General features: G+C 41.7%; 1 protein-coding gene and 1 long non-coding RNA gene across 42 annotated transcripts in view; one reads left to right on the forward strand and one right to left on the reverse strand.

The window, feature by feature from the left end:
* RIMS2 (regulating synaptic membrane exocytosis 2) overlaps nucleotides 1-2714 on the reverse strand; it is a 748363-nt gene extending 745649 nt beyond the window's left edge. For 19 of the 41 annotated variants that reach the window (XM_078851448.1, XM_073330351.2, XM_078851437.1 and 16 more), the window contains exon 1: nucleotides 1535-2713. In XM_078851448.1, coding sequence (XP_078707574.1) covers nucleotides 1535-1710 — 176 coding nt within the window. In that variant the 5' untranslated portion in view covers nucleotides 1711-2713. Of the gene's footprint in view, nucleotides 1-1534 lie in introns of all 41 variants that reach the window. The other 22 variants (XM_078851459.1, XM_078851458.1, XM_078851463.1 and 19 more) reach the window with 5 other exon arrangements.
* On the forward strand, nucleotides 774-27591 carry LOC140906437 (uncharacterized). Its single transcript, XR_012157111.1, has 3 exons — nucleotides 774-1792; nucleotides 4960-5014; nucleotides 27011-27591. It is a non-coding gene; the product is annotated as an uncharacterized LOC140906437 (long non-coding RNA).
* The last annotated feature ends 270 nt before the right edge of the window (nucleotides 27592-27861 follow it).

Consider the following 27861-nt stretch of genomic DNA (forward strand, 5'->3'; position numbering starts at 1 on the left):
TTGACATATTAAAGCATTTTTTAAAGCAGAGGGACAATGAAAAGGATTTAAGAAGTGGAGCACTCTTCTGCCTTCTATAACTGTTATTTAAAGAATATCCATAGTTTAAATTTCCACTAGCACATTCCTAATTAAACAATGACTGGAACACACACACTTCTGACCAAGCGTTAAGGCCCAGAGATAGCTTTTAGCTACAGATTTTGAAGGAACAGTTGAAGACCACAATGGTCAAGAGACAGTGTTGACTCATGCAGTTCTCTCTTTTTTGCCTTAACTGCTGATACTGTGAAAAAAATATTATGCTGCCTCTTTTCTGGCTTTTTCATATTTCCACACACAATACTGTGTATAGTAGTGTGGTTTTATACTTCTAAATCATTATAGGTGAATGTGGTGTTTTCACCAGATAGGGAAGCAGTTTTCATGAGTGTTTACATGTGTTTGGTAAGTAGACTTATGGGACAACCGTACGGATCGAGATTACAAACCCAGTATCTTCACGTTAACCTGCAAGCAATAGATCTGAATCCCTCCCCAAGTACCTTAGATAGGTAAAAATCACCGAAGATTACAAAAAAAAGTTTGCATTTCCTTAGCACCCTTCACTTCCCGCTGCACTTCGAAGAAACAAAAATTCATTAAAATGTAGAGCCTTCCGAGACAAGTGCCCCCATCCCTGACAACGGCTGAGAGCTGGACCCCTCTGCAGACCGAAGGGAGGCGATGGAGAGACGAGGAAGGACAGCAGGGCCATAAACGGCCCCCACCTCCACCCCCGGGTCTGGACAGCTCCCTGGTGCTGAAGTTACAGAGCCGCTGTAAAAACGTGCTTCCCTCCTCAGCGTCTCGGCCGCTGGCAGCCTGCAGGCCCCGCCCGGCGTGTGGCTAGCGGGACAGGGTGTTAGGGAACCACAGGTGCCGGGGGCTGAGTCCCCACCCCGCGGAGACGCTTTCTCAGCTAGGAGAGAGGCGCGGAGCCGGGGCGGGCGGGCGACGCTGGTGGAGGAAGATGGCGGCTCTTGCAAACCCACTTGGAGACAGTTAGAGCCTAGGCCCCGGCCCCACATCTCCGGCCCGGGGTGTGGGGGCGAGCGGCCCCGGCGCCGCGCCACAGGCTCGGAGCCCGGCACACAAGCCAGGACCGAGCCCGCCCCCTCCCACCCGCCCTCCGGCAGCTCCCCCGCTGCCTAGACCCTTTTCCTTGCACACGCCGGGTTAGAACAGCAGCACCTGTGCGGCCATGTTGGGTACCTAGCCCCAGTCTCTGCCCGGTGCCAGCCGCCTCCTCCTGCCCCCAGAGAGCCGGGGGGAGGCGGGGGGAGAGGGCAAGGCACCGGGGACATGGAGCAAATACCACAGCCGAGCGGCCTCACCTCCACACGCCCATCAGCATCCCCCTCCCCACGGCAGCTAGGGCCCCGACAGAATCGAGCCCCCAGTCCCCGAAACAGCGCCGGGGCTGGGGTCGAGACCGCCACCCCGGCCCTCTCTGCGGCCCTGAGCGGGTAGGAAAGGAGGGGGCTGCCCTTACTTGAGCACGGACTGCTCCTTCTCTTCCTCCTTCTTCTGCCGCTCCATGACGGCCAGGATGATCTTCCGCTCTTCCTCCGTGAGGTGGCTGAGGTCGGGCATCTCCGGCTGCGGGGCCTGAGGTGGCGGAGGCGGAGGAGGAGCAGGGCCGCCCCGCGGCCCGACAGGAGCCGACATGTTTCGTGGAGCTCAGCCACGCGACGGGAGACGCGGGAGCGGCAGGAGCAGCGGCCGCTGGCGCGGGGAGCGATACATACAAGTCAGTGCACGCGGGTCAATGGGCTGCCGGATGAATCAACAGCGCCCCGGGGAGGGGGCTGGCCGGGGAAGCCCGGCCTCACCCACACACACTCTGCCCACTCGTGAGGGCAGCCGCGGGGGGAGAAGGGAGGAAGGAGAGTGACGCTCGGGCCGAAGCGCAATGAACAGGGAGCTGGAGGACCAGGGACTTTGGGAGGGGGCAGCGGAACGGGCGCAGACCTGAGGGGGTGGCCAGACAGAGAGCCGGGGGCCGCGACTGACCCCAGGAGAAGGAGCCAGGCCAGATTACGCTAAGCCCGGTGCCAGGGGAAGAGTCCGAGCGCGGAAACCGGCGGCCGCAGGGACGCCAGGGGCAGGAGGCCGGCTGCAGGGAGAGAAGCTGGGGGTGTGGGACGGAAGCCCCGCCGCCCACGAGCGCCGAGCGGGGGCAAACCCTTCAGGGTGCGCGCGAGCCCCAGCCGCCGGCAGCTGTAGCCGGCTCATCCTTCCAGCCCGAGGTCCATGGCGGGGGCTGTGTGTGGGGCGCCGCTGACGGCCGCAGCCGCCGCCGCCTCCTGCTGCAGGTGCTGCCGCGCGGGCCTGGCCGCCGCCGCGCTCGACTGCTCTTCTCTCGGCTGCCGGATACAATCCGCCTAACCCATCGCCGCGCTGAGAGCCGGAGTCACGGGTGGGGGCTCGGCATCTTCCTGCCGGGCCCCCGCCTGGCCCGAGCGGCGCTTCTTCCTGCCGCGGGAGTGGCGGGGCTCCGCTTCTCGCGGGCGATCGACGCCCAGCCGGGGTGGGGAGGAGATTTTTTTATTATTATTGTTATTTATTTATAAAGGCACAAAAATGGGTGCGATAAAAATCACGCGAGGAAGGACAAGGAGGAGCCAAGCGCCAGGGACGCGCTGGGAGGACCGAGCCCAGCTGCTCAAGGGGCTGACGCACCGAGGGAGGGGGGTGGAGAGAGACGCTGCACAGCAGCCGCTGCCGGGGCTCTCCCGAGAGGCGGGGGTGGAGAGGAGCCAGGGGAAGGGGGTGGGGAGAGCAGAGAGTGAGAGTGGGAAAGGCGGCCAGAGAAATCGGATGAGGAAGAAAGGGGTTACGAGGGGGCGAAGTGGCTGGGAAAGGAGCCCCTGAGGAAAGAGGAGACGGGGTCGGCCGTGGAGGCGAACTGGAGCAGAGAGTGCGATGGAGCAAAGGTACAAAGGGGATGGGAGCTAACCGGGTGCAGTGCACCGCTGAATGTAAGAGGGGAAAGCCGTGCACGCCAATATCTTTAGTCACACCCAATAACAGGAGAGGAGTCACGGCAGTACAATTACTAAAAGCAGCTGAGCTGAGCTCTGCCCTGACCTGAGTGAGGGGTTCTGGGAGGGCACCGGCGGCATCCCGGCTGCTATCGGCTGGAGAGCTCAGTCCTTAGGGAGAGGGCTCAGGTTCTTCTTGACTTCATTTTTTCGCCTTCCGAAGCTGAAGAAAGTACAGGGCCCCGCCCCTTAGATCCAACCCAAAGTGTAGGAGACAGTGAATAAAATACCACCCACCCACAATCCGAACTCTGGTCACAGAGAAGGAAAAGTCAAATTTGTACATAGCCACGTACCTTACGGGTGTTTGTCTGGAATCAGAATAACCTACTGAAAAGATAACAGCAAGGGCGAGTCCTAAAGAAAGGAAACAAACATATACTCTTTGAATAATGTAAGTCTTCTGAGTTTTCTTTTCTACTCTTCCAACTACTATCTTAATACTCTCCTTCAATTAATATATCTAACGTCTATTTTCTGTCTCTTACTTATCTAATTTACTCAAATGAATTTCCTGTCTTTCTAGCTTCCTGTTCTGTAATATAGTACTTTTCTTCTTACTACTTTTCAGTTTATTTCTTTCCCTTGTTCCTTTTAATTACTTGGCTTTCTCCGTAGCCGTCAGAGATTCTTTATCTCAGTTTACCTAAACTCCATTACCTGACATGCATCCGGCGAAGTGGGTATTCACCCAGGAAAGCTTATGCTCCAATACCTCTGTTAGTCTATGAGGTGCCACAGGACTCTTTGCCCTATTACCTGTCACAGACTCTTAACTGGAGCATCACTCCACAGACGCAAAGGGTAAGATTTGCCCGGAGGTGTTTGTGCTGGGGTTGGGGTTCTTTTGAGCCTCAGAAACAGAAACTCAGTGGCGCATTACAGTGGAAAAGAAAGGGAAAGGAGGAGAAAGTTTTCATGCACAACTGAATCTTTCTTCTACAATAGGGACCAGGTTGCACTGGAGAAAGCCTCTCAAAGCTCACCTACTCATCCCGGTTCCCCCCCCCCATTTCAATCGGAAATAATCACACCTGGGGAAAGAACCAATGGGTGCCAAAAATGCCATTTAGCAACAATAAACGACAAATAACATATCTGGATGCAGAACCACATTTAGTCCAAATCTATTGGTTTTCAATGTATTTATTAAAAGTACATTGAGATAGTCACCTGATATTCTTTTACATGATGTGTAATAGAAGATATTTCTAGTCAGCTTTATTATTACTACACACTTTATTTGGTGTCCATCAACATATTATAAAACTTACACTGAGAGATTCAAATTCCCAGTACGAGACCAAATAGCCTACTCTGCTGATGCCAGCAACCTTTCACCTGGGCTAGGAAACAAAGATTTAACCATACAGAAAAGCCTGAGCAAAGTGATGCCTCTTCTAAAAGTGGCCAGATTTATCCATAGTTGTGTTTTCACAAGGCATGAATTCTAAGGAACAGCCTAAATCTCAAAAACACTCTGCCACCAGCACTCATAAGTGTTAAGTCTTTGGGAGAATAAGTTCCAGTGTACTGGAGGAACACAGACTAATGGTAAGTTAGATATGGTGAAGCCATGCTTTCAGTACCATATGCCTAGACCATTCAAGTGTAACTGTTTAAAAAAGATAACCAGTGACTTGAATTTCATCTAGTAAGTCTGTTTGTCAGCCTTATGTGAAAGAAGGATATTCTGTTACCTGATGTGACTTGTACATACAGGAATAATGAGGAGTCTAGTAAGATCCCCCTTGACTGTGAACCATTTTGATACCAGTTGAGCAGATACAGTCAAATGGTAGAACAATTATAGCTTTCACCAGGTCCTCAAAGCATTTTCATCTGCCAATGAACATTATCTTTCTCTTGCCAGATTGGACTCCAACCAAATGGCTTTCATGTAGTGTCCAATTTTTGCCAGACACTGGGTAAGTTTCTGGGTCAGAAGAGAGAAAATGTCATGAGCATAGGGAATATGTTATAGCCCATATCATCTCATGATCTCTAATGAGATAACAGATGTTGAACAGAAGGGTCAACAGGACTACTCCCTGTGGGATTCCACACGTTAGCATTCAGGAAGGAGAAGTAATCACTCATCACCACTCTCTAAGAACTATCAGAAAAATTAGCAGAACCCCACTCTATGACAACTCTCTCCACTCTGCCAGGTCATGAAACTGTGTCAGTAACTGCCAATGCCACAAGGTGGAAGGGATATGAAAAAAAAGTCTATAAAAATAAATGTAATCTAATCTGGGACCACAAACACTAAAATTGCCTTAATCATAGCTGTGTTTAAAGCATGACATCACTATAGGGCAGAGTTAAGGTTGTTTGTGTGCATTACATAAAATACATTTAAACATGTTCACTGAATTTTCTAAGTTTATAATGATTGGTTTTGAAAATGTCAAAATGCCTTCTTTTTTTTTTACCCTTAAATTACTGATACGTATTCTCAGCCTTAATTTAAAATATAATATTTTCCCTCTCCCTTCCATATCCTCTGTCAATAAAATTATAATTATAAATAAATCTGAGAATAAGAGCCAAAATCACACACACCTTCAGAGCCTTATCCAGGTATTTAATTTGCAAGTGAAGCAAGATCCAGAGCAGAAAATATTCTATGACTCATTGAAGAAATGGTCCCACTTGACTTCTCTATGCTCCATAGATCTCAAAAAATCTACTTCTCTTTCTCAAATCAGGTCTAGCCATTATTATGCTCATTTTCATGTAATTAAAGGGAAACATTACCTATTTATGTCCATGTCATCTTGCATACAATTTTCTCTCATGCTGTTATTGATACCTACATTAAATGGATGACTTACTGTTGAAAATGTACTTGAAGCAAACTTCTTCCCACACAGTCCAGAATAACTGCAGCAATAGCAATCCATAATTAAACAAACAAAATATTAATACTGGGTTTTATCAGCTATGGAACTCATTTTCAAGAAACAGTAATTAGTTATTCTCTCACTAGTGACATTTCTAAAAATGCTGAGCTTGATTTCCAAAGGTCCCGAGCACCTGCAGCTCCTATTTACTTCAGCTGGATTTGTGGGTGCTCAGCACTTTTGAAAATCAGATTCCCAGTTTTTAATCCTTCTCTTCCAATATTCTGTTAGATTTGTTCTCCTGCTGCACAGCCCTCAGCCTAAATTCACCCCAGCTGACTTTTGTCAGATACATCCTTCAGTTTCTTTTGGGTGGCCTCCAGAAAGGATTAAATCCCAGTTGCTTAAAGGTGTACTCTTATATACTCTTGAGGTTATTAATCCAAGTTTTCTGGTCTCATCCTTCTCCTCCAATGTCATGCTGCTGTCTCCAGTTTCTTAAACATTGCTGCACAAGAGGAGCTCCCAGTGAAATAGCAGCACTTAATTTTGAAAACTCTCACAAACCTCCTTTAATAGAGGCCTAACTATATTTGTTTCCATTTCCTACCTTGTAGCAGAAGTTTCAGCTAACAGTAAATGAGTGGGTAGCTTTGTCGATTAAAGAATTCTATCTCCAATTCTTCCTTGAAAAGATGGAGCTTAGTCCATCTTTTGGTTTTATATACAAGCAAAATGAACATTTCTGTTTTATCAATTTCTTTCTCTTAGTTTTGCCTTAAGTCCAACATCCATTTGAAAATCACCTTCATATATTTGATGTGAAAAAGTTTTAAAATCTATCTATATTGGACCAAGAATAGAGAAACGTCAGATATCCTCATTCTTGCTTGAAGGCCTCCAATCTATAGTCTCTTGATGGACCAAATCAGACAGATACTAAGCATTCCAAGCATACAATAAGACCCTTCCTAGAGGCATCAAAGTACATTTTACAAGGGGCTCCTCAAAGTTCTGGGCTGAGAAGCAAAAATAGTTGCATAATGAAATTTGCAATACAACAATTTGAGATTTGCAATTCCTTCACTAAGCACTACAATACTGATATTCATTCCTTGGCTGATACAGCCTTGGGGCCTTCCAGGCTGCCCTCAGTTTACATTAAGCGAGCAAATAAAATTAAAATTACAAGTAAAAAGATCAAACCAGATAAGAATAATAAAGTAAACATTTCCATTGTTTCTCTTAGAGGGATTTATATTGCTTTGTTTTTGAAGTTACTTTCCATCCAAGAAATTGCATCTTACTGATGGATATTTCCCATAATGTCAAGACCTCTGGATACTTTGAATGAGAAAGAGAAAATCGATTTCCTTATTTCATTTCTTGTAAAAGAGGGCCACCCACTAGTCTGCAAAGATTCCCCCACACTCATATTTATATATCAAACTCTTCTGGACAAAATTCTCTCCCAGCCTCAGAGATGAGGAGTCTTTGTCTGAGCCAGCAGGGGAAAGAAAAGCCTTGGCCACTTTAAGAATTGCTCTCCCCACTTTTTCCCCTTGTGGGGACTCAGCCTCCTCATGGTCTTGAGAAGAAGTGGGGGCGTGAGGACTCCTTGGCTGCCTGGATGGACAGAATGTTGCAGTGTAATCCTATTAGAACCTGTGCACTCAAAGGGAAGATTTATAATCCCTTCCCACTGCCTAGGGTGCCTTTCTGCACCGGGAGAAACAGTTCTCACCCACCCCCCTTGGGATTAGAGTATGACCAAGGTTTTGGGCCTCTGGGTGTGTATCACACTAGTTGTCTTTTGGGGCTAGGAAAGTTTTTCTGCCCGCTTTACTAGACTGGCCTGTGCAGTGTGGGATTTTTCATTTTCAACTCTCCAGCCCAGGGATCTGGTGAATAGGTTAGCTTGTTGAAATATAGAAGGTGCCCAGTACAGGTAATCATTCAATAGGAGGTCCCGTTCCCTGATAAACTAGAATAGAAGTGGATTAGGAGACAGCATTTCCTAAAGAAGGTGCAGGAAAGGGTTGGGGCTCCTAATGTCCGGTAGAGTGAGGAAAAACCACTTTCCTCTTTATCTTAACTCTTGTCTAAGGGGAGGATGATGGGTCCCCATAATGGTGCTGGGACTAGGTTAAACATGTGGGGGAGTGACGGCAGCCCTTCCCCCCAGTGGTACAGCTTTTGAAGGGAAGAATGACCTGTAATGAACAAGTTATTGCCACATAGTTTCCCAAATGTTTTACAGCAGAGCATCAGTTTTATGAATGACCAGTTCTATGAACCATTTTTCCCTGACAGAAAAAACAAATCACATAAGAAAAATGATGTTGATGAAGAACATGTCAACATCCCTTCTCATTCCAATGCCTTCAATGCATTGGAAACCGCTTTGCAGTGGTTTGAAAGACAAGAAGAAATTGATGTAGTGTCCCATGCTGCAATTATGCACCGTACCTACTGTAATTTTGAGATGTTCAATTTTATGAATGCCTCAAGCCCAATTGTTTCATAAAATAGGGGTTCTGTTGTACTTAGTAAAGTTGCAGCCTAGATGAACCACATTTCTGATTATCTGTCTTTCTTCCTGGGGTGTCTGGAATAATTAAATGTATGTATATTGTACTCTAAATGTTGTTAATTTTATCAACAGTATCATGCTCCAATCCTGCAAAGATTTATGCACATGCTTAATTTTAAGTACAAGTAGTCCCCTTGAACTCAGTGTGACTGCTCATATGCTTAAAGTTAAGAATGTGTGTATGTTTTTGCAGAATCAGCGACCTACTCATATTTTCTACCTTTAGCTTATGGAACTCATTTCCTGGAGTCAGAGTATGATGCTGCAGTAGTTCAGCAGAATCAGTCTGAACTCAATGGAGAATTAAAAAAAAAATCTAAAACAGCCTTTGTTGTAATAATCAAGTTTAGTGGGCAAAAGTTGGTATCTAGTGCCATCCATTACAAAACATAAAAATTACAGGTATGGAAACTAAATTTCTCTTCTACGCAAACCACAAAATCTTTTGTATTTTACATGGCAAATTAGTGCTTGGCAACAAGGGTGTAAGTCTATAGCACACCTGCTTGAAAAGTGCAGTGGGCTAAGCTGCAATCTGGGACTTTCACTGTGCTTTAACAGAGTACACATGGTGAGATAGTATGCACCAAACTGGTGTGCTGTAGATTCACACCCTGGCTTGCCACACACTAATTCACCATGTAGACAAGCCCCATACTTCATCTGCCATTGCACTGCCCACTTATCAAGCTTTGGGAGGTCTTTCTAAAGTTTCCTGCAGTCATCCCTAGACTTTACTAACCTAAGTAATTTTGCATCATCAAAAATTTTTGCTATTTAACTGCTCAACCCCATTTAATTGGTGAATTTCTAGACAAAAATGACTTTAAGGTTGAGAATACGCATCAGTAAACTAGGATAATATTAGTTATATATATAACATCACAATCACGTTATAATTGTACCCAAATCAAGCGATGCACAATTAGAGCACCCAAATGCATAGTTAGGGCACCCAAGCAACTTTATCTGCCCTGTAGTGGCAGCATGCAATAACCATATTATGTTTGTGGATTATGATTAAGGCATTTTAATGTTTGTAGTCCCAGATTAGATTAAACTGATTTTTAAAGAAATATTAGATTTTTTCCTTCAATCCGGTATCACTTCAGGGCAGAGTTCAAAAGGTGTTAAGTATCCACAGTTACCAGTGAAGTCAGTGGGAACTATGAAACCTCAGCATCTGTGAAAATCAGTCAGTGTGAAAATCAGTTATTTAGGCACCTAATATGGGGGTTGTGTTGGTGCCTAATTTATGTATCCACTTGTTAAAATATTGGCCTGTGGGTGAGTGAGAGTAGACATTTTTCAACTTGAGTTTGCCCATTGTAGTTCAAACCCCAGAACCAATTCTGATTAATGCATCTAAGGTTTTCAAGTAAGGTTAACTCTCTTGGAACTGGCATATGGTTTCCTTTGCAATTAGAATATGCCTGAGAGAGATGGTCATAAAACCTTTTTGTAAGTAAATTTCTAGATAGAAAATGTTATTTCTGCCTGGGCTCCACATCTGCCAAGTGGCCACAAAAATCTTTCATAAACTCATTTAATTCAGATAATTGGTAGAGTCAGAGATGGAAACATTGCTAAACTGCTACTGGAGGCAGATCTGTGAAGAGAACAATCAACTCCAGTGTATTTAAACAAATAGAATCCTCCATTACAATTTTAGCATGGTGTACCATGAGGAAAGGAGTCAGTATCTTATACAAGTTCATTTTATATTCCAAAGGCAGAGCCACTAGAATTATAAAGGCTAATATCTAATTGGACAACAATTTTCTCCTTGTGCACTGAGATCATTAGCACTCATCTGACACTTTCTGGTACCTTTTACTGAAGATGGTCCCTGTGGTGCTCACTGACATACCTCAGATTAAAATCAAATATACAAGTGCAGTGTGAAAGTTTATAAAGACCAGCATTAATCAAATCTGGCATTTTACCATGCTAAGGGGAAAATTGCACTTGACAAAATTAGAGTCAGCAAATGCATGGTAATATTACAGTCACTTCTCTCTAGAAGAGTGTCCTGCCAGATAGTAATGGAAAGACTCACACAAGATTTCACTGTATGGTTATATTTTAATACTATTTCCATTGAAACATTTGCATTCATTATAAGAAAGTTAATAAATACAGATGAGAAGTCAAAACATTCTTTACTGTATGTTGTTCATTGGAATCTCATAAAAGATGAGAGAAATATACTTCAGGATTTGTGGATTGTTAAAAAATTAATATCTATTCGTTTTGATAGTTGAAAGGTTTAAGAGTTTGCCTTTTCCTCCAGCTTTTCCTGATTGTACAGGAGTTGAATAAAATGTAACTTGAATAAATTATTTATATCTGCAAGAGGTGAAATAATGTACACATGGTTGTTTAGGGAAGTTGGGAAAAGGGATGATAAAATATCAGTTTCCATCTTTGTGATTGCCACTTGCACCTTAAAAAAAAAAGTTTAAGTGAACTTTCTTCCATTAGAGGTGAAGGGAGTTCCTTCAGTCTTTATGAGACTCAAGTATCTATCATCAAGAGATTACATTAGACAGAATGCCAGCTTTCAAAGCTTGCCTTGTACTTTTTGCATCTTACATAAAATAGTGGGTCATGCTTTCAAAATCAGTTTTCCCTGAGATGGAAAGAAAATGAGTAACTGTACTAATACTTATAGATATTCCAATACACTTAGGTAGGCTTCAGAAAGCACACATTTCTTTAAGCAGGATATTACAAAGGAGGTTAAAAGTCTGATGTGGTAGGAGGCCAAAATAGGACACATTGCACAGTCAGACTCTACAGCTCCCCGTGTACCATGGAGAAGATATTCATTGCAAGTTTCATGGTTTACCACAAGAAAAAAGTGGAATGTAGATAGGCTTTGAAGACTAGGGCATGGCCAGTGGATCTATTCTGTTGTGGGCCAAAACCTACTGGCCCACAAAACCTGTTGTGTATGTAGTTGGTTCCATCCACTTGTAAATCCTAGACTCCATAGGCTGCTGCAGTGATGTAATTCAGATGCTCATAGGTACATTGGGGACAAGATTTCCCTAACCCTCACAGTGTCCACAAAATTACTGTAGGTTTCAGAGTAACAGCCGTGTTAGTCTGTATTCGCAAAAAGAAAAGGAGTACCTCAGATGCCTTAATACTAGCCCACATCACTAGCTCTTTCTGCCCTAATATTACATTAGAAAGAAAGAAAGAAAGAAAGAAAGAAAGAAAGAAAGAAAGAAAGAAAGAAAGAAAGAAAGAAAGAAAGAAAGAAAGAAAGAAAGAAAGAAAGAAAGAAAGAAAGAAAGAAAGAAAGAAAGAAAGAAAGATCTCTTTACACCTCCTTTCTCTGGTTCTGCCAGTGTGCATTATCTTCTCTTTGTCTTTTAGACTGTATGTTCTTTTAAGGAGGGACTGTCTTTTTTACTGTTTCATAAAGTGATCAGCATGTTGGTGGTGAACAACTTATAAACTAGCAATTATAATTGTTGGCATTTTAATAGTGAGTGTTGTGGATTCCACCAGGACTCATCCTTCACAGACTTCTATTGTCCATGGTATTGCAGGCCTGTGACAGATATAAAAGAACATCTGATTTTTGTCTATCTTTAGATATTCATCCACACAGACCAACATAGTCTCTGCACAACAGCCAGGCCTAAAAATTGACTAAAAAGATAAAGGAAATTTGAAGATTATAGATAACAGTGCTGCTTTGCTACAAGTTTTACAGTCACTGTGCCCAGAAATGAAAGGTTGGGACAGGTTGAAAATTAGCAAGATCATACCAACAAATATGGTTTCTCCTAACACCACCTTGTTTCAATGAACTGGAAACCTTCTCTCTCTAAGGAAATATTAATGATCTAAAGGAACAATGGAACTAATACTCCCTGCTTTCTTTCACTAATCATGGATCCAACTTGCTGGTGGCAGGCTGTAGCTCTCCCAGCATCATCTCTGGCACCTCAAGTAAGCAACACTCAACCAGAAATGGCAGGACATTTGTCTCCTACGTTCTGCCTTAAAAGAGACAGCTAATCTACTCCAAATCCAAATTATGTAATCTATGAAGATAAAGATTGCTTACAACAGGAAATATTCCACTCCATTTCAAGGTGGAAGCAGCTACAGCCAGGGTTTGCCAAGCCGTTACTCAAAGTAGTTCAGTTGGCCAACACTCCATAGTTTCTATCATGGAGGAGAAAGGTGCCTTCTTCACTTACCCCAGTAGCCATGGCATAAGATTTCAGAAGCTTTCAGTGCTGCAAATGATAGCCAGAGTGGATCTTTGTAACAGATGGCTGTGTGACCCTCCAAGGATTATCATCAATGGGCTCATACATCTAGATAGCAATGAGGGAGGTCTGGGTACATGGCTAAATGTCTCCCTCACATAGCTTTATTCATTCATCATCTTATTTCTGTTTGATATATTATTTGGTGTGACTTTGGTTACCTGGCATAACCATCTTTTCCTCTTATATTCCCCTGTGGCCTGCATGTGTATACAACACTTGGATACTGCATTTTTAATGCAATGGCTTTATGGATTGTGCTAACTATCATATAGGCTGGCTTCCCTTGTTTTTGTTTCTTCCTACACTGGTACATATACTGGGAAGTAACTTTTGTTGTTGCTGTTTTGAGTGATTGTCCACACTGATTCCACTCGGTGACCAGCAAGTAGTTCTCTAGAGACTCCTCTCTCTCCTCCAGCTGAAAGAATGACTTCAGGACAGCTCTATTGAATCTGGCATCTGATCTGGAAGCCTGGACCAAGGAGTAATGGAAGGTGAATGTGTGAAATGAATTCCAAGTAGCAGCTCTGCATATTGCAGATATTGGGAAATACCTAGGGAAGCTGCTGGGGAGCTTCATGCACCCTAGTGGAATGGGCCCTGACATTAGCCTGTAGGGTTCTTTTTGGCCATCTGATAGCAAGTTTTAATACAGTTGGAGACTCTCTTCGATAGCCTCTGCGTGGAAATAGATTATCCTCTATCTCTTTCTCTGAAATCATACGGTATGGGAGATGTTCTAAATTACTTTGTTCTGACCAAATAAAGGATAAAGCTCTCACCACATCTAGAGTATGCAATTTCATTTTACCTAGGTTGAAGTGAAGCTTCAGAAAAAAGATCAGAAGGTGGATTACTCCCTGAGCTGAACACCTGAAACTTCGGATGACACCTAAGGATGGACCATGTCCATATGGAATATAGTCAAAGAGGACCAATCCTGAAGGCTGGTAGGAAAAGGATAGATAGTAGGACAGAAAATATCATAACGCCACTATATAAATCCATGGTACACCCACACCTTGAATACTGCATGCAGTTCTGGCTGCCCCTCTCAAAAAAGATATATTAGAATTGGAAAAGGTACAGAGAAGGGCAACAAAAATTATTAGCTGTATGGAACAATTTCTATATGAGGAGAGATTAAAAAGATTGGGACTTTTCAGCTCGCAAAAGAGACAACTATGCGGGGGTGGGGGTGGTATGATAGTAGTCTATAAAACATGAATGCTGTGGAAAAAGTAAATAGGAAATGTGGTTTACTGCTTCCCATAACACAAGAACTAGGGGTCACCCACTTAAATTAATAGAAAGGAGGTTTAAAACAAACAAAAGTAAGTACTTCTTCACACAATACAAAGTCAATCTGTGGAACTTATTGCCAGGGAGTTGTGAAGGCCAAAGTATAATGGGGTTCAAAAAAGAATTACCAGTAGATAAGTTCATGAGGAAAGGTCCATCAATGGCTATTAGCCAAGATGGTCAAGGATGCAATCCCATGCTCTGGGTGTCCCTAGCTTCTGATTGCTAGAAAGTAGGAGTGGATGTCAGGTGATGGATCACTTGATAATTGACCACTTCTGTTTATTCCCTCTGAAGCACCTGGCATTGACCTTTGTCAGAGGACAGGATATTGGCTAGATGGACTATTGGTCTGATACAGTATAACCATTCCTATATTCTTATGTACTTTGCTGACTCTTCTGGCCAAGGTAATGGCTCCCAGGAATGACATCTTCATGGACAGGTATTAAAGGGAGCAGGTTGCTATGAGTTTGATGGGGCAATCCCAGTAAGCCAGTTAGAACAAAATTGAGGTCCTAGGAATGGGAAGGCTCTTCACCTTGGAGAAAATGTAAGAGATGCCCTTCAGGAATTTCAGTACTGTGGAAAGAGGGAATATGGGATAACTCTGTACTGGCGGGTGATATGCACAAATGGCCACTGAGTGCACTCTAAGCAAGCTGATAGAGCCTAGATTGCTTCAGGCAGAGTAGATAATCCAGGACATTTGGGACTGAAGTGGATATGATGAAAATTGCTATTACATCACCTAGGTTGAGAATCTCTTCCATTTTGCAGCATCTCTCAGCTCAGGTGGAAGTCTTTCTGCCTTGCAATAAGATATCTCTCACCTCTGATGAACTGTGTCACTCCACATTCTTTCTGAACAGCTGGATCCCTCGTGGTTGTGCATGTGGCCCTCATGCCTGCCTGACTCATGTAGCCAAGGGCATAATGGGTGGGATGGCTTCACCTGCCATTCAGTTACTTTGGCCATAAGACTCCCCAGGTGTTGGGTCTCTGATTAGGAGGCATAGACAGTGGGTCATGGAATCTGTGTGGACAATATATCTTGGTGGGGAGAGGCACAGAGAGTGGAACTCTGTTGCACACTTGTCTAAAGGGGATATGTGGCTCCGGTCACAACCCTAAAGAGGCTAGCACTCCTGAAAGAACTATGATCAGCTGGTCCATGCTGTGTCTGTTGAGTAGATATACTGAGCTCAGCCAACCTTGCAGAGGCCAAATGTGAAGATCTGGCATGCTGTGTCATAGGTGCACACTGCTAAGTGCCCCATGGGTTTCAGACTCATCCTCATGGGTGTTTTGGGGTTGGTGCAAAGCTGATTAATGACATCTCCCATCATCTGGAATGATTGTTGAGGCAGGTATCACCTTGCTGATTTGTAATCTAACGCTGCCCTGATAAACTCTATGGCATGAGTAGGGTCAGAGTAGATTTGTTGCTGTTGACCCTGAGCAAAGAGATGAAGAACTGTGTGAATTGAGTCAGTAGCTTGTTGTGGGGCTTTCCTCCAAACGAGTCAATCATCTGGACTGGGTATTCTTGTATTCCCATCCTGCATGGATGGACATGCACTAAGGCTAGAACCTTTGGAAGATTCAAGGGACCGTCAAGAGGCTGAAAGGTATGACTCTGAGGACACTTTGTGGGTACGTATACACAGCAAAGTAAAACCTGCAGCTGGCCCATTCCACCCTACTCAGGCTGTGGGGCTGTTTCATTGCTGTGTGGACTTCTGGGCTCAGGCTGAATCCTGAGCTCTGGGACCTTGACACCCCGCAGGGTCTTAGAGCCCAGGCTCTAGGTTGAGCCCATAAGTCTACACAGCAATGAAACAGCCCCACAGCCTGAGCTGCATGAGCCCGAGTTGACCAGCACTGGCCAGTTACAGGTGTCTAGTTGCTGCGTAGACATACCCTGTGAATGGAAATATGCAAGTACACATCTTGAAGGTTGAGAGCTGTGAACCAGTACAAAGGATCCTGGGAAGCAGTAAGGAGGCTAGGCGGAGCAAACCAAATTTGAAATGAGAGAGGGACATGTCGAGATGTCAAAGATCAAGGATGGGTCGCCAGCCCCTTTATTCATTAGAACTAGAAAGTAGCAGGAAAAGAGAAGCCCCTCCCTCTAATCTTCAAGGGTACTTTTACCACAGCTCCACATTGTATTAGGGAATTCATTTGTTCCAAAAAGGTCTCTCATAAGAGGGTTCCATGGAAAGGGACTGAAAAAGGAGGGAGGGAGTAGGTGAAGACTGAAACCACAGGGGATACCCTTTGCTTACTATCTCAAAGATCCACTAGTCTGAGGTTATCCTCAACCAAGGTTCTAGGAAAAATCAAAGGTGATTTCCAAAGAGAGGAGGAGGTGTAAAAAAAAAATGATCCACAGGATCTTGAAACTCATGTCAAAACTGGTTTTTGGAAGAAGGTCCATACAATGGGGCAGGGAGGGAGCAGATGGTCAATATCTGTGGTACCTCAGCTTTTTTCTTGGAGGCTTAGAAGAGCACTGTTTGGGGATAGTACTGAGGCTGAAGCCTGTAGTTACAGTATGACTGTAATTTCTCTGCATTGTGGGGGTGTATAGATCCAGGGATAGAGGAGAAGCTTTGATGACCTGGAGACCGTGGAGTGTTGGTGGTGGTGTTGAATAGCTTGGTTTTCTAAATGTGGTCTATAGAAAGAGACCGCTTGAGAGGTAGAGGAGGAAACGCAGCTGGCTGGTGTTAAGGTGAGATGAGGCTGATCCTTTCCAGGTGGGAACTGGAGCTCTGTGGTTCTTTCCAGCAGGAATAACTTTAGTTCTCTGTTCTTGACGGTTCTCTTGGAGAATGAGCAACATGGAGAGCAGCACTCTGTTATGTGTCCCACTCCTAGACAGATGAGACATTGGGAGTGGCCATCATTAATGGGCATGGCACAATCAAATGAGCCGTTCTTAAAGCTGGATCGAGTGCACCATGCTGGAGGAGTACCCCCCTGGAGGGCAATGAAGGAGTGTCTCACTACACATACCCCTTAAAAGATGTGTGTTTATTTTAAGCCAACAGGCAGAAAAACAGTAACTAATACTAAAAATAAAAATAAAGTAGGACCAAAGATTCCAAAACAACATGAACTAGAAGTAGCAGCTATGTCACACAGGAATATGAATACTGCTGGTGTTCCATCTTTTCCCCTGGGTGGCAAAAAGAAACTGAGTGGCAGCTGAGGCCACTCTGCCCTTTATGCCCTCTGCTTTGGTGGCTTGGAGGATTTGAGGGGTGCAGCTGCAACCACAATGGATACTGCTATTCAAAAATAATCCAATCTCATGTGCTGAGCCCCCAAGGGTGGACAATCACTCAAAGAAGAATCTACAGTCCATTAGCTTTTTCCTGCAGAATCTGTAATGTCTCAAACAAAATGTCAAGCTTCTCAAGTGCCACTTAAACCAGACTGGATGACCTGGAGTTCCATATGTTAATCATGGCTGTGACCCCAAAGTCCCAAACCATAATCTTAAATTTCTTAGTAAATGTATTGTTATCCCCAGAATCAGTTTACTCTTCATGAGAACAGATTACTTAAATATAAACCATCAACTGGAGAAAAAGAAATAGTTTATATTTTTGTGTTTAAATTAAACACAGATCAATGAGCGAGTCAAACTCCTATGCAGTGAGAGAGAATAACCAAGGACTAACATAGGTAGCCTCTTTGTTTGATTTCACTTTCTTCCTCTTTGGGTTGGGTTCCTCTTTTGTTCTCTCTGCCCTTCCTTTTTTTTTTCACTTCACTCATACTGCTCTTTTCAACCATTTATTTTGGTTGAAATATATGAGAGATGATGAATAGGGCAAAGAGGGATAGACAGGACATTTTTGCCTTAATTTTCTGTGTTTGTTGCTTCCTCAAGGGGGTTCAGCAGTTGTTACTGTGTTTTCTTCAGTAATCATGAATAAATAAATAAATACATAAATAATAATATTCACATCAACCTCTCTCCCTAACTACCCACTCCTAACTTAGGGAATGGCAACAAATTCTTTTTATATTAGATATATGAGCAAATAATAGGAGGAGCTAAAATAACCAACTTAATTCTGGGGTTTTATATATAGTAAAAAATGAGAGCTTGAATGATTTGCAAGTTCTTTCTAGTGGTGCTCTCTGAATAAAAGATTTAATTAGTTATTTTAGCATTCTAATATGACATGTTAACTCTTTCCAAATTGGGTATCAATTTCTTGGTTATTGAGCAAAATTTTAGCAGAAACCTTTTTTCACAAACTTTCTTATACTGCATTTAGTGAACACTATTTCTAATCTAGTCTGTCTGCATTTTATGCTATTACCATGATATCTGAGCTAGTTGGTATCTCTATCCCATTACATTTTGGCCCAGCCCCATCTTCATTATGAGGATATGTCTGCTGTACATGCAGCTCAGTAAAATTACAGGTCTAACATACAATTTGGGGGGATAAAATAAAGCTGGGAAAAAAAGTCATATTCTTGATGTAGCAAATTAGCATATGCTGCTTCATATTTCTAAAAATTCTAAAAAATGGTCCAGAGTTTTGCTTTTTACTATTTTCATTCCTGAAAGAAAAAAAATCTTGGCTAAACCTTAGTTTGAAGTCACACACAGACTTTTCCAACAATTGTATTAAATTTATTCCACAATTTGATATAAATATCCTAATCCAATTACCTACTCCATGCTTCTTTAATTTTGGATAGCGAACAGTTACTGCTCAAGATATTTGTATTGAAGCAGCTGGATTCTTATGGACAGCCATAACAGCTAGGATTATTTAAAAGCAGTGGCTTATATTTCCTGATTTTAAATTCTCTATTGAGAATGAGGCAACTGCAAATATTGCTAGTGGTTTTCTTTGCCAAGGTTACATTTTGCCTTAAGTGATACAAAAGAACACAGGCTCTATTCCTGAAATAGGTGGTCTATAAATACAACACCTTTAGTTATCCAGCTGAACTACTGAATCTTTTTACCATCAGCCTTAAATGCTGGATCATGCCCTTTTCAAAATAAATAAATAAATGTAGATTTAAAAAAAAAAAAAAGATTATTTTACCTTAGATGGCAATAAGAAAATCTGTACTGATTTTTCCTGTCATCACTGCTCAAATTTAGGGAGGAAAACTGCTGGTATGCTCCTTCTCCGCCCCTCTGTGACTTGATACTCCCATCTCCCTACAATACCAAATCTCTGCCTTGTGGCCACCTCAGTGCCTGCCTACAAAACCCCTGCTGCACTCTGGTAATCCACCCATAAGGCTCTCCTCTCGTCTGATCCCCCAGCACTTTAGATGCCAGATCTTGTCTCCCCTGATGCCCTCCCCTGGCACTACAGATACCAGACTCCCTTTGGTGTAGACTTGCAGACCAGTAACCCCACTCTCAATTAGAAATAATTACCCAGAAGAAGCTCCTTATGGCTCTCTCTGCCTCGAAACAGGGAAGCAGTAGTGACTGGTGACATCTGAAAGTGCATAGACAAGACCAAACACATGGTGGAATATGCAGGAATCATTCATTTCAGAGCTCAAAGATCATCATTTCTTAGGGGAATGTTCCACCAGAGAATATTTTATGGCAGAATTGTCAGTAACAATACTGAAAAAGCAGAAATGTTCTATACATATTTCTGTCCTATATTTGTGGAAAAGCCAGATGATGTAGTCATATCATATGATGATGATGACGACAAAATACTTTCCTTTCCAACAGTCAAGAGGATGTTAAACAGCAGCTGCTAAAGTTAGACATTTTTAAATCAGCAGGTCCAGATAACTTACATCCAGGAGTTTTAAGAGCTGGCCAAGGAGCAATAATGTTGATTTTCAATAAGTCTTGGATCACAGAAGACTGGAAGAAAGCTAATGTTTTGCCAATATTTAAATTAAAAGGTAAATAGGATTACCCAGGTAATTGTAGGCCTATCAGCCTAACATCAATCCTAGACAAATGGAATGGCTAATACAGGACTCAAATAATGAATTAAAAGAAGGAAACATAATAAATGCCAATCAACATGGATTTACTGGAAAACAGGCCTCATCAACATAACTCTTTTTTTAAAAAAATGAGATGAGCTGTTTGGTTGATAAAGGTAATAGTATTGATGTAATATACTTAGATTTCTGTAAAGCCTTTGACTTGGTACCACATGACATTTTGATTAAGAAACAGGAAAGATACAAAACCAACATTCCACACATTACATGGATTAAAAACTGGCTAAGAGGTCTCAAAATGTAATTGTAAATGGGAAATCATCATTAAGCAGCTGTGTTTCAAATGGGGTCCTGCAGAGGTCAGTTCTTAGCCCTATGCTATTTTATATTTTTATCAATGACTTGGAAGAAAACATAAAATCATCTCTGTTAAAATTTGCAGATGACAAAAATTGGGGGAGTGGTAAATAATGAAGAGGGCAGGTCATTGGATAGCTTGCTAGCAATTTTGGCCTATCTGTCAATGCACCACTTCAAAGAATCAGAGGGGTAGCTGTGTTAGTCTGTATCCTCAAAAACAATGAGGAATCTGGTGGCTCCTTAAAGATTAACAGATTTATTTGGGCATAAGCTTTTGTGAGTAAAAAACCTCACTTCTTCAGATGCATTTAAAGAATGTATCTGCCACTTTGGACTCCAGTCTCCTCAGCAGGCCTGTCCACCGCTAGGAGTTTAAAGGCAGTTTAAGAGATTTTGTGCACCTGGGTTTGGAGGACTGATAATAGATCCAGCACATGATCTTAGGAAGAGCTTGAAGGAGGAGAGATCTAAAGTAACCAAAAGACAAATGGAGGAAAAACCCAACAGATGAGGGATCTGCACTTCTTTGAGCAGACCAATTTACAGGTAAGTACAAAACTGCTTTGGCTTCAGATGGATTGCATCCTCCAGTCCTGATCCCACACTGCTGGAAGCCAACAAAATCGTAGCTCCTCAAGAAAGGAAGGCTGGGAAAAAGAAAGTGAAATCAACTAGGAGAAACCTGCTAGCTATTTCGCCAAGGTGCCGCTGAATCCAGTGACAGCAGCTATTTTTTCCCTATTATCTCTATTTTTTCCCTTATACAGCTTTTACCAGATTGGATCCCCTGGTGTAAGCTTTGGGCAGCATTCTGACAATTGAATAAGAAAGCTCTTAGATCTGGCATCTTTAAACTTCACATTCTTTAAGCAGAACCACTTAGGATGAATATTTACCACTAACGTTGACATTTTGCTCTGTCAACCCATAAGAAGGTGAACTGGTCTTACTCTGGTGACTACTGAGGTGGTTACCCTCAGCAGAGCTAGTACATATTTTTTTCTTTTAGTTATGTTCTTCTTGTCATTCTGCCTCACACCGTGCCACCACATCAACATTTAGGCTCACCACCAGGATTTTGTAAGTTCCTGACATCTCACGTGTCCATTCAATGTCACCCCACAAGAACTGTGGTACTAACCACAGTATGATTGCCATATGTAATGAGACTTTCACCTTCAGAGTCCCCTGCTCCTTCAAAAGAAATCACAGGTAGGAAGGATGAGACACCCCTCATAAATATATAGGTCAACCATGTCATATAAACCCTGACAGAGTCCGTAGTTGTCCATCAGCAATAATGACACTTTAAAATCAGTTTTATTAATGAGGCTGGGAGGCCATTTCAAATGGCACTCATCTGTGTTTTGATATCTTAAAATTCTGGAGAATCTGGGTAACCAACAGAACTCCTAGATCTAAGATGAAATCTAAACTGGTCTCTTTAGGTCCCTTAAAAGGAGCAGGCAATGTGGAAGACAGCTGTACGATTACATGACAAGGACCCCCTCACAAGCCCTGGAGTATGGCACATGCCAGGGACAGGGCTGGGGGTTTGAAAGGTGTGCCATGGGCAGAGCACAGTAGACAGTGCTGAGGGGACTCTGTGCACCAACTACAGCTCATAGGGCTGCCCAAGGCTGGCCAGGCCAGGCCAACACTTAAAACATTTGCTGGTATAATAATGTCAGTTAAGAGTGTGATTTTTTGTTTTTAACCAACATTTTTAGATAAGGAAAAGCCCTAGTGTAGATGGAGGGATACCACCAAAAGAGTTCTTTCATTGGTGTAAACTTTGTCTGCACTAGGAGGGTTTGTTAGTATCTCTATATAGGTAAAGCTATTTTGGTGTAGATTAGGCTTCAGTTATGCTGGAGGGGGGTTTCTTCAGCCCTCAGAGCAACCCAGGGTTGGAGGAACACAGTTATCATGAAGCCACTTTAACCCCCCTTCCCTTTGGGCTGTAAGTTCTGTGCTGCCCCTATGCGCTATGAACAATCTCTGGCATTGAAACTAGAGTATGATGTGGATCTATAACAACAGATTGTTTATATCTACAAAACATATTTCTGTGCTCTATCCCAGATCCACACAGGCAGCCTGAATTTCTAAGGTGCTGAGAACCTGTAACTTTTGTTAAGTCAATGAGAGCTTGTGTGGGTGCTCAACATCTTCAAAAGTAAAACCCAGGGTCTGTTTTAAATTGTTCATAAAGAGCTGGCATTGTGAAGACAGGGCAAATATGAATTTCCACCAAAATTTTCATCACACTGCTGAACATCAGTTCTGATATATTTTTAGTGGGTGGCACTTGAACTATGGCTTGGACTTTTTCTAGATTTCTGTGTATTTCCTCTGTACAGCCTTGTGGCCAAGATTGATAGTTGAGTTTGTTCTTGAATACGTCTATTTAATTTCAGTCCAGCAGCCTCAATTACCTTCACAAGTTGTTTTAACCTTATATTGTGCTTGTCTTCAAACTCCCCACAAACAGTCATCACTGAAATTTTCTACTCCCTCCTTACAGAACCTAATTTATTTCCTTTTGGAAGATTTTTGGGGAGTTTGTGATGATGGATGGAAAGTGACAAAAGCAATAGCTTCCAAATGGAATTATAAAAGTTGTTGGCTTGACACTGTCAGGGCAGAGTGAAATTTACCAGAATCCACTATGCTCATGGTTTCCTACACTTTAAATAACAAATAAATAAATAAATAAAAAACAGTGTAGACCACATCTTGATAAAGAATCGATTCCCCTCCCACTCACAATTACACTGGCCACCCTCTTTCCATTCACAATTACATAAGATAACTGGGACAAACGCAGCTGACAACTGCTTACATGGAAAAATAATTCTAGGAAAATATACTTTAAACAGTCTTTAATACAATTTTGCAGCTGGAAACAAGTGGAGAAGCCAACATCATGTAACCAGCTTTTTGCACCTTCTCAGCAATTAATCCACGGAGCACAATTTTGGAACCTCTGATATAAGTGGTTGGTTGTGGTGACCCCAATAATTATTTACAAAGATGTCAAACATACACTCTTTGACTTTGTAGCTAGTACAGGCTTTGAATTGTCTCAGGCAATTTACCCACTACATTGGGCCATTCTAACCTGGGTCACTTCATCTATGCCTTTCTTTTCCTTTTCCCATCACCATCATGGCCTCTGCTTTTTGCCCTATTATTCTATTTGCCCTGTCTCACTCATGTCCTTCTCACAAAAGACGCTGAATCCTTTTTCCTTTAGAAGCTTCCTCTAGGGATACAGAAGGGCCTGGAGAGGAGTTTCTAAATCTCAGTCTACACAATGTGTCTGGAAACATCCTTTTAAAATACGTCAAACTTCTGGTGGGGTTTCATTAATCTTATTTGAGATTTTGCCATATTCCCCAATTAGATATAGAATGGCATTTACTGTCTTTTGAGACTCCCTATCACAGTACTAGCCACACATCAGATCTTTTCATTCCTTCTCACTCAACTTTTATTCCCTTGATGATATTATTACTTCCCAAAAAAACTGTTTGGCTGTACAGCCAAATTCAATAATAACTGGGATAATAGATATCTCTAGATAGTTATTTTATGTAATGAAAAAGCCTGTAGATTGTGTCCCCACATGAGGCTACAAATGTTATCTGTTTAGAGAAGCCTTTAAATATGTTATTTCCAAACCCAGATCTATGCTTAGGATAAAATATTTTAAATTTATGCTGTGAATTACTTCCTCCACATCAAGGATTATTGCTACCACTTGATCCAGACTACGTTGGTCTGTGTGAAGTCAATCAATAATCTTGTGTTATTAAGTTCCTATACAACCTAAATAGAATGCATTATGATGGGTAGAATATGCTTAGTCTTTCTGGCTAATGCTTTCAATTAAAAAATATAAATACATGCTCATTAACTTTAAATTGTGTTAATTTATGTTAATGTTTTATAAATTAATCAAATATGTGAAATGACAAAGTAATCAGATTGTGAAGAGGCTCTGTAGTCCCAGTGTGGGTATTTGCTAAAGAACAATTAAATTGGATGGAAACCACTTCCATCAATCAGTTCTTTCATCCCCTTCCTTTTATTATACGTACTACACACATAATATCAAAAGGGATGCATATACATACATGATGTATGTGTATTGTACAAAGTCTAGAGATCATTTCACCACACAAAACATAATACATCTAGTTTAGATAACTCCACCTAGCTTTCTTATGTAATTACTGTAACATCATCCATTTTAAGCTGGACCCATTTCTAAGCAGCATAGCCGACACTAATTATTCAGCAATCTAAATTAATCAGAGTTTCATCAAAAACCAATTCTACACAGAAACTTACATCCAAGCCTTCATCATATTAAGCAATAATAGCTCTATAAAAATAAAGTAATTGTAAAATTGACTATTTGAATATTAATTTCTGAGCTCTGATTCAGTAGATTTGCCTCTGATTTAATATGGTTTTATGTGTGCAAAAGAAATATCTTCACATAAAATAAATAAAAAACATTAACATAGGGACACTGGAAAAAATTAAAAGAAAGTTTACTTTACCTTGACTTCCACTGATTTATGTTATTTTCAGAGTCTTCTGTAGCAATGTATTTGGTTCTGGAAATGCAGAACATCATAACACATGCATCAACAGTGAAAAATCTATTTGGTTAAAATTTTAAAAAATATTTTAAAAATCAGCATATTTTAAAGGTGTATGGTTTATTTAATCTGACTAGGATAAAATAGGTATAAAATTTGAAGACAGCTGGAAGTGTGTGCATGATGATATGGATCTAACTTGCTTGCAAAGTCCTCATCACAGTTCCTTTAATATAGAACTATTTACATTCATTTCCCTGTTGAAACAGTGTATGGAAGATTGCTCTGTCTAAATAGGATTCAGCCAAGACCTTTGTTTGGCTTAACCAATATTCGTCTATTTCCCCTTCACCACATCTTCTGCCATTCTGCCTATTTATAAGCATTATATAATCATGTATAGCAAAATCCTGGAAACAGGATATCAGCATTTTCTTTTAGTTCAAATAAAATACAAAAATATTTAAGCTGATATGTATACAAACTATATAGAGAGAGAGAGTTTATATGCATGCACACAGGTTCTATTTTCTTAAGTTGTAAATTCTATAAATCCCTACATATCTCCTTTAGCTAGTGTAGATTTTCATATATGTTTGGAAAAAAGTCATTTTTAATTCCTGGAATATCATTTAACGGAATTGTGCATAAAAGAATAATTGGTGAACAAAGCCAAGTCCTTCTCAGAATAAACAGCCACTAGTTTAATATCCTCCATTTCTACTGGAACATTAGCTTAAGATGACCTTTGTACCACTGAGCAAGGTACTGAAAATAAGCTGCCAGATAACACTCTGTCAGAATAGCTGTGATGAAATAAAGAGCTGCAGCCCTGGAGCTTTCTAAAAAGGATGTCAGTAGTGCTCAAGATAAAATACTAAATATGCATCCTGGATTTAATTGAATGAAACTAGAGTTCAAGGCCCCTAAACACAATCTTTGCCACAATTTTTTCACCTGTAAGAACAGACCACATTTCAGGTGTCTGATGACAAACTGGATTTTAAGACCACTTCTTAGAAGAACAATTTTTTTTAAGCCTTTGCTCTTGGGGGTAGATATAGTTTTTGAAGTTTTGATATGTAGGAAGAAAGGGTCACCAGATTGTTAAAGTAGTGAGGGGAGTTGAGCAAGTTAATAAAGGCCAAAACCCAACATCCTTATTCCTCTAGTTTGAAAATTGTGTAGGAAGAATCCAACAAAACAAAAATGCACTGTACAACACATCATCCCAGTCCTTCTGCTTTAGTCATTGAGGCCCTGATCCTGCCCCATTAAAATCAATGAAAGCTTTGCCATTGACTTCAATGAGAATAGGATAAAACTCTGAAATAATTAGTTGACAGGCAGCAATAGAATATAGTCTTCACTGGCTTTTTTCTTTTATCAGCTTCCATGATAGAGAATCACATGTTGTTTTCAAAAAGTTTCAGAAGTATTTTTTCTAGTTTTTTAAAAACGACATCATGCATGAACCAATGACAAAATCTACCTCTGTTTTAAGTTGTGGTTTTGGAGGAAGGAGAGAGACAAACTATTTGACACTTCTGTTGTAAACTCTTTGGACAGGGACTGTCTTTTTGTTTTGTTTGTACGGTTATAGGAGCAGAATTTTATAATTGTACTATGAGAATTAATGTATGATTTGATTTCATCCTGCCAACCACCTTATTTGAATAGCAGAAAGGAATGACACTCTGGGACTATGGGATTCCGTTTCCCATATGCATTACAAATTGGGCCCTTTTAGTTCTTTGTTTTAAGGTATAGTTAGTAAGAGACAGGATCCTGTATTGTGTCTATGTTAAGTAGATTAGAGGAACATTGAAGGCCTGGGCCTCAATGTGAATTGTTTTGGTTATAAAATTTAGCAAGGTTTAATTTACAATGTCTTTTTGCTTGATATAAAATACTGCTGTTTGTATTCTCAAAGGTCTGTGTAAAAGACTGTTTGTGTGAATGAGGAATGCATGCATCAGGAAAAGATAAGGTGTGAAGGCCATTGTTAACCAGATGATCAAGAAAGGAGGAGCGAAGACACTTAGAGACTTCTTGATGCCAGAGAACCATCAACGCACATCCATGATTGAGGAAGGACAGATTGACGACCCTGATGTGGAGGCTGGCACCCCTAAAGACAATCAATGACCCTCTCGGAGGTGTTTTGGAATGTTAACATCAAAAGATAACACCAATTAAGAAGTAACCGGTCATAAACTGACACAGCAAAATCCAGACTTCAACAGAGGAAAAAAAACTGACTGTAAGAACAGGGTGCTTTGCCATGGGACTTCGGGTTCGCCTTGCCACTACTCCAGGAGCACCGGATTGCGACTGACAGAGCCCGGCTCCCCTCTGTGACCAATCTGGCTGGCCACTAGATTGATCCAGACCCTGGACTGGTAACTATAAACATAGGCTGGCGGGACTGTGTGCATGGTGTGTGCGGGTGTGTGTGACTGAAAAGTATATGCTAACTGCTGTATTCTCAATAAATGTGGCGTTTTGCCTTCTCCCCTATAAAAGATCTTGTGTGCTTTGTATAGCATGACACAATGCCTAGCAGAATGGGGTCTATAGTAACTTTGCAGGAATTTCAAAGAGGAGCTATTTTAACTTTAATCTAGAAGAGGACTTGTATTACCACATCTGTTATTACCACACCTGTTAAAAACGATCAGTGATATCTCCATAATGAACCATACAACTGAGCAGTTGGGCTAGAAGCCTGGACAGAGATCCAAACGCACAAGCCTCCACCACAGAGCTGGATGAAAACTTGTT

Source organism: Lepidochelys kempii, chromosome 2 (assembly GCF_965140285.1).
Source record: "Lepidochelys kempii isolate rLepKem1 chromosome 2, rLepKem1.hap1, whole genome shotgun sequence".
Classification (NCBI taxonomy): Eukaryota; Metazoa; Chordata; order Testudines; family Cheloniidae; genus Lepidochelys; species Lepidochelys kempii.